The sequence below is a fragment of the Belonocnema kinseyi genome, chromosome 5, assembly GCF_010883055.1.
Source record: "Belonocnema kinseyi isolate 2016_QV_RU_SX_M_011 chromosome 5, B_treatae_v1, whole genome shotgun sequence".
Taxonomy (NCBI): domain Eukaryota; kingdom Metazoa; phylum Arthropoda; class Insecta; order Hymenoptera; family Cynipidae; genus Belonocnema; species Belonocnema kinseyi.
The window spans coordinates 82,447,234-82,455,095 of record NC_046661.1 but is presented as its reverse complement, the minus strand read 5'-3'; the positions used below and the strand labels follow the sequence as shown (position 1 = coordinate 82,455,095).

Sequence of the window (7,862 nt, the reverse complement as noted above, 5' to 3'; positions counted from 1 at the left end):
GAAAATTAAAATTCGAAAATTTTTTCTAAAGCCTCCAGGGGACTTCGTTTTCGCACGAAAAAATTGTATGTGCCCTTATTGCATCCGGACCCACAATTATTGAATATTTAGCAATATTCGAATTTTTATTTAAGACAAGTAAATTGAAACCAAATATTTAAAAGTAAAGAATCATTAACTGAATTTTTGACAGAAAACCTGGATTCGTTAAAATTTCGAAGAGCCTTTAAACTTTGGGCGTTACAATTTTAATTGTTGTATTTGAAAAATGATTAATTTTTAAATGAAATTTCTAAATTTTAATGTATAATTTACAAATGAACATGCGTAGAAAAAATTTGAATAATTTTAAGAAATATTTAGAAGTTTTAATAAGATTGCAAATTATCATGCAAATTTTAGAAAGTTTTCTTAAAATCTTCGAGAATCTTTTTTGAAAATTTTGTTCAAATATTTGAAAACATTTTTAAATATTATCTTAAAATAATTTTTCAAAATGAAAAGTTATTTTAAATCTTCCTAGGAATCTTAAGAAAATGTTTTTATTCTTTTGAAGTCTTTTGCAATTTTTGAAAAATTTGAATCTTTTCAAAACTTCTACATATCATAAAATTACTCAAATCCCGCCTACAAATAATAAATGTTCAATTGTTATTTATACATCCTAATTGTAAAGAAATTTCCTAGAATTTGCAGAATTTTCTGAAAATTGTAGTAAAAATTCAATTCATTTTGATGGATATTTGTAAGTTCTGAAAAAAATTTCAAAATTAGTTTTTATATAAAACACATTTAAAACAATTTCTAGATTTCTCAAGATCTCGAAATAAAATTTTGAAGCTTTTCAAGGATGTTTAAACGATTTACAAAAAAATAATTGAATTTCTATTTTAAGAAATGTTCAATTAAAAATGTTCTAATTTTCAATATTTGATGTTTCTAGCTTTAAAAACTCCTTAAAATGATATAATTTCGAAAATTCTAAAGTTCATTGATTGATTTTTTAATTTTTTAGCATTAAAAATTATAACGTGGATTTATATTTTTTGAAATTGACAATTGAATCCAAAAATATTTTAATTTGGAATAAAAAACAGTTGAATTCTTAAAGAATTAATTTTTAATAAAATACTTGTTTTTTTTAACAAAACAAGTGAATTTAAAAAAAAAATTAAATTTTTAAATAACATATAATAAATCTCAATGAAAAATATAATAGTTAAATTAAAACTAATAAAAAATATTAATTTTAAATCAAGAAGAATTGCATTTATCCTAGAAAGCGCATTTTCAACAAATTATTATAAGTCTACCAAAAAACTTTTTAATTTTAAACAAACAATTGCAATTAATTTTTATATAAAACAGATTTAAAACCACTTCAGATTTCTCAAGATTTCGAAATAAAATTTTGAAGCTTTCCAAGGATGTTTAAATGATTTACAAAGAAAATAATTAAATTTCTAATTTAAGAAGTGTTCAATTAAAAATTTTCAAATTTTCAAAATTTGATGTTTCTAGCTTACAGAACTCCTTAAAATGATATAATTTCTAAAATTTTAAAGTTTATTGATTGATTTTTTTAATTTAGAGCATTGAAAATGATAACGTGGATTTATATTTTTTTTATATTGAAAAATGTGAGTACCTTTAATTTTATACGCGTAAATTATTGAGCATTTGAGTACAACATTTTTTAATTAAAAACTTTTAAATTTCAATTTTAAAAGTTCAAAATTTAACAATTCCACTTTAAGTGCTTTCATTTGCAGCTCACCTCTTATTACCTTATTAACTAGGAAATGACCGGGAATTTAATTCGTCGATTTTCACAAATATAAATGCAAATCCATAGGATTTTATGCTGAAAAAAAGGAAAAAACTTTAGCTCGTCATTTCTAAATAAATACATTTTTCGAAATTTTATTTGACATTTTTAAAAGCTTTCTAGTTGATTATTAAAAAAATGTCATGTTAGTATTTTACAACTATTTTTAAAAATTTCTACCACTGAATATTCTATTTCTGAAAATTGTAGAGTTCACTTTCCCAAAGATATGTGGGAAAAAGTAAAACTTTCAAGAAACTTTGAAAAGGCGATTCACCAAATCAACGAAAATCTACTTTACTGGCCCGGATTTATAAAATCAAAATGCAAGCAGCGATTCGTGAAAATCACGCAGTATCTCATTCGCATGAGAAAATTGAGATTAAGAAGGCAGAAGAAGATTGTACCTCTTCAAAGGAAAATCGAAAGAAGGGAAAACAGGAGAGAAGAAAAGGCTCTCATCGCTGCAAAATTAGACACTGCCATCGAAAAGGAATTGATGAAGAGGCTCGAAAAAGGAGTGGTACTCTTCCTTTTTTTTTTTAATTTTTATTAAACGAAAAAAAAGTATTTTCCTAAAACTCCTCGAGAAAGAATCTTAATTAATAATTTTTTATTTTAATTTTTAGTACAAGGATATTTACAATTTCTCTAAAAACGCTTTCGAAAAGGCAATCGAAGCCGTGGAAGTTGAAGGAGAAAGTGAGGTTGAGAGTGAATCCGAGGTTTGTTATTTTATATTTTACTTGTTATTTTATTTTCATTATGTCCGGCCTCGGACTTACTTTAAATAACAAAAAAAGCCGTTAAATTAAACCAAAAAAGTTTAATTTTCTCACAAAATAAATGAGATTTCAATTAAAAAAAAACGAATTTTAAACCAAAAAAGATTTTTCAGTCAGCATGAAACAAAAATTATCCAAAATGTTGAATTTTCAACAAAAAAAAAAACGAGTTTTTAACGTAATTGTTCAATTTTCAACAAAATAGTTAAATTTCCAACCAAAATAATACATAAAACTGGGAAATGACCAGGAATTTTACAACATTTTTAGAAAAAAAATTTCGTCCAACTTTTATTTCAACCGTTTTTAAAATAATTTTTAAATTGTGATTTTTATAAATTATTATATCATTTAGTTTAGGATAATTGATTCAAAAAAATTTTCATTTTAGATTTTTAAGCAAATATTTTCATTTAAAGGGTTTTAAAATGCAGTTTTAAAAGCTTAATAAATTATAAGTTTTTAAAATTGAATATATCATTTATTCCGATAATTTTATTTTTAAATACAAATTTTCATGATTTATAAGTAATATATTTTTAATTCAGAGTTTCAGATCTTCCTTTATATTATTTTTTATATTAAATTTAATAAGTAAATTTATTAATTTATTATTTCTATTAATTTTTGTCAGCTATTAAAAAATATAAACGTGCGTTTTACTGTTTTCAACTTAAAAATAAATCCATAATAATATAGTCATAATTAAAGTTTTTTATTGAATTAAAAATATTTTGAGTCTAAATTATTTAATTTTTATCCCATTAAATTTGAAATTTCTTAATGTAGAAAAAGAATTGTTTTGAATAGAAAGCTTTTAATATTTAGATTTTCAAAGAACTTTTAAACTTTTAGCTTTAAAATTTTAATTGTTCTATTTAAAAAGTGTTTAATTTATCAATGAAATTGCTAAATTTTGAAGCATAAATAACAATTGAACACTTATTATTTGTAGAAATAATTTGATTAATTTTAAGAGATATTAAGAAATTTTGAAAAGATTCAAAATTAATTAAAAACTTGAAATTATTTCAAGTAATTTAAACGAAGTGTGTTAAAATTTTTTTTCAGAACTTCTAAATATATTTTTAAATTAATCGAAATTTTCCTACAATTTTTGAAAATCCTGCAAATTAAAAAAAATCCTTAAAACCTTGCATAATTTTTCAAGGTGAAAAATCATTTTCAATTTTCCTAAGTATCTTAAGAAAAATTTTTATTCTTTTGAAGTCTCTTAATTCTTAAAAAAAATTCTAGATTTTTTGTTTGAAATCTTCAAAAATCTAAATTTTATTTTAAATTCGGCTGTAGGTATTTGAAATTTATAAATTAAAATATTTTTTTTTTAATTTGCAGGATTTTATAATTATTTGTGTTTATAATAAAAAAAGATGAAATATTTTTCAAAAGTGGAAATTTTTCTACAAAGCAGATTCATTTTTTAATCCAAAATATGATTTTTTTAACAAAAATTGACATTTGAATCTAAAAAGATTTTAATTTGGAATAAAAAACAGTGGAATTCCTAAAAAAATTAATTTTTAATAAAATACTTGTTTTTTTAACAAAACAAGTGAATTTTTAACTAACATTTAATAAATCTTAATGAAAAATATAATAGTTAAATTAAAACTAATAAAAAATATTAATTTTAAATCAAGAAGAATTGCATTTATCCTAGAAGGCGCATTTTCAACAAATTATTATAAGTCTACCAAAAAATTTTTTAATTTTAAACGAACAATTGCAATTTCGAAAAAAAGACCTGCAGTTTTAAATTAAAAAGGACGAATTTTGAACCAAAAAAAAATTATACGCATATTGTAATTTGAAAATAAAAATAATTCTAATACAAAATTAAAATTTCGAATAACTATTTATTTTTAAGTTTTTTTGTTTGAAAGTTCTATGAATATAATTTTCCTAATTTTCTCGAGCAAGATCAAAAAGATTTTTTAAGATTTCATATATGTCAGAAAAGTATCTTGAATTAAAAATTAAATATATGCTAGATTTTCGGAAATCGTCCGAAGTTAAAAAATAGTTATATTTTTTTCCAGGTTCGTTTTTACAAATTCGGAAATCTTTTTAAATATTCTCTTAAAATTAGTTATTTCGAAGAATCACTTTAAAAATTTGAAAATATTTAAATAATTTTAAAACATGATTTCGAAATTTTCGAAAATCTACATTTTATTTTAGGATTTTCTAATATTTTCAAATTATTAATTATTTTTTATATTTTCAAAAATCTTTTATTATAATTCGAATTTTTTCTGAAACTTGGAAAAAATTTCGCAATTAGGAAAAATTGCGTAAACATGTTCGAGATTTCTTTTTAACAATTTTGAAAATCTTTCGGAATCGAAATTTTCAAAAATCTACATTTTTGTAGGATTTTCTAATATTTTCCAATTTTTTATTATTTTTGATATTTTCAAAAATCTTTTAAATGTCTTTTACTATAATTCGAATTTTTTCTAAAAGTTTGAAAAAACTTCGCAAATTTAAAAAATTTCTTAAAATATGATCGAGATTTCTTTTTAACAATTTTGAAAATCTTTTAGAATGGTTTTAATCTTTTTAAATTTTTTTTAAACAAATCTGGTAAAATAAAAAATCATTTTACATTTTCCCAGAGAATTAAATAAAATTTTCTTATTTTCTAGAAACTTTTCAAAACTCTTCTAAATCTTTTTTTTTAATCTTCAAAAATCTAAATTATTTTTTTATGTTTTTAAAACGTCTATATATGTCTTAAACTTATTCAAATTTAGAATGAAAGTAGTAATCTTGAAACATTTCGCAATTTTACTCTAAATTCTTCTACATTATTTTCCGAAATTTTAGAAAAGTATTCAACAAAAATTTTGAATCTCTTAAATATTTCCTTAAAATTATGTTTTGAAAATAAAAAATAAATTTTAATTTTTCCTCGAATCTTAAGTACAAAATTTGTAACTTAATTTAATTTTGTATCAAAGTATTGAATTTTCAACATGAGAATATTAATTTAAAAAATGATAATTTACAATCAGTTGAATTTTAAAAAATATATATATCGGTTTAAATTTAAATAAAATTAATTTTCAAGTTAGTAAAAATAGAAAAAAAAAATCAATGAAAGTATTGAATTTTTTTTTTTTAAATTGTTGGCCAAGAAAGAAAACAATTTTAATCATATTTTAGAATTTTTAAGCCAAAAAGACAAAATATCAACAAAATGGTTGAATTTTCCAACAATAAGTATGACTTTAAACAAATTTTTGAACTTTCAACAAAATAATTTAATTTAAAACCAAAAAAGGCGAATTTCTAACAGAAATATTGATATTAAAAGAGGTAAATAAATAATAATTTCGATAATTTTTAGACTAAAATATAAAATTTAAAATAAACATTCATTTTTATTGTTTGAAAATTGTTATTACACTATTTTGACACTATTTTTTTAATTTGTGCCACTATTTACACTATTTTTAATCTCTGAAGTGAGTCCAAGGTCTCTAATTCTTTATTTATTTTAATTTTTTATTATTAATGTGCTTTTTTTTGTGATTTAGACGGAAAGGGAAGTCAATAAAGAGCTGGAAATGGAATTCGAAGCAGATGAAAGAGAATCTGTTCCAAATAAGTACGTCGAGGCTGAGACTGACGACGAAGAGGAAGACGAATACGAATTTGAAGCCGAGGAGTGCTCCCTGGTAAGATCTTAAATTTATATGTACTAATTTGTTAATTATAGAAAACTTCTCAATATTTTAGTGAAAATATTGCATTTTTTTAACAAAATAGATGAATTTTTAACCAAATAGTGGAATTTTCAATGAAAAAAAGAAGTTCGCCAACAAGAAAGATTAATTTTTTAAGCAAAATAATTGATTTTTCCAAGAAAAAGAGATGAAATATTAACCAAAAATCAAATATTCAAACAAATAGTTTAAAAACAATCATTTTCAATAAAATAGTTAAGTTTTGTAACTAAAATTATGAATTTTCAATTACAAAAAAATTTAATTTTGTTGAATTCTTGAGTCTAAAAGACGGATTTTTTCAAAGTTGTTAAATTTTAAACAAAGTTGATGAATTTTTAAAGAAATAGTTAAATTTTCAAACATAAAAGTTAATATTTTACAAAAAGTCAAGTTTTTCAAGAAAGTAATTGAATTATCAGGTAAAATATATCAATTTTTAACCAAAAATGAAATATTCAAACAGATAGTTTGAAAAATGAATTTTTAATAAAATAGTTAAATTTTCAACTCAAATTATGAATTTTTAGGCAAAAAAAAACAACTAATTTTGTTGAATTTTCAAACCTAAAAGACGAATTTTCTACAAAATTGTTAAATTTCAATAAAACAGGCATTTTAAACCAAATAGTTAAAATTTCAAACACGAAGGTTAATATTTTGTAAATATAAAAATTTAATTCTCTTTAAAATCTATATACAATTTTTGACATTTGAAATCGTTTAAAATCTTTCAAATAGAGTCTACGGTACCCTTTTTAAAATCTTTTAATTTGAAATATTTATGAAACTTTTATTAAATCTTTTTAATATTTGTGAATTCTTTTTGAATTTTGGTCAAATCTTTGAAATCTTTGTGAATTTTTTTAAATCTTTGTAAAATCTTTTAAATCTTTGTAAAGTCTTTCAAAGAAATTTGAAATCATTTAAAATCTTTAAAATCTTTTGAAATTTTTTAATCTGATCTAATGTTCCATTTTTGAAATATTTTTCAATTTTGGTAAAATCTTTTAAATCCTTGAAATCTTCAAATCTTTCAAATGTTTTGAATCCTTTTATATCTGTTCTACTGTACAGTTTTTGAAATGTTTATGAATTTTGTTATTAAACCTTTTAAATATTATAGAAATCTTTTTGAAATTTGTTAAAATCTTTGAAATCTTTGGGAAATGTTCGAAATCTTTTTGATTTTTTTTTTTAATCTTCAAAATGTTTTGAAATTTTTGAAATCTGGTCTGCTATATCCTTTTTCAAAAATTTAAATTTTTATGAAATTTATATAAATATTTTTAAATATTATAAATATTTTTGAATTTTGGTAAAAATCTTTTAAACCTTCGAAATTTTTGAAATCTTTGTGAAATTGTCTAAACAAAATTTTTAGTTTTTAAAATTTTCTAAAAAATTTGAAATCTTTTAAAATCTTTCAAATGTTTCTAAATTTTAAAAATCTGATCTGTTGTACCGTTTTTGAAATATTTATCAAGTTTTTCATTA

The 7,862-nt window shown here is 20.6% G+C and overlaps 1 protein-coding gene across 1 annotated transcript in view; it reads left to right on the top strand.

The window, feature by feature from the left end:
• Positions 1–7,862, top strand: part of LOC117172669 (protein MAK16 homolog) — a 15,981-nt gene that overhangs the window by 5,122 nt on the left and 2,997 nt on the right. The window contains exons 4-6 of the mRNA XM_033360796.1: positions 2,039–2,351; positions 2,458–2,553; positions 6,177–6,317. Coding sequence (XP_033216687.1) covers positions 2,039–2,351; positions 2,458–2,553; positions 6,177–6,317 — 550 coding nt within the window. The remainder of the gene's footprint in view (positions 1–2,038; positions 2,352–2,457; positions 2,554–6,176; positions 6,318–7,862) is intronic.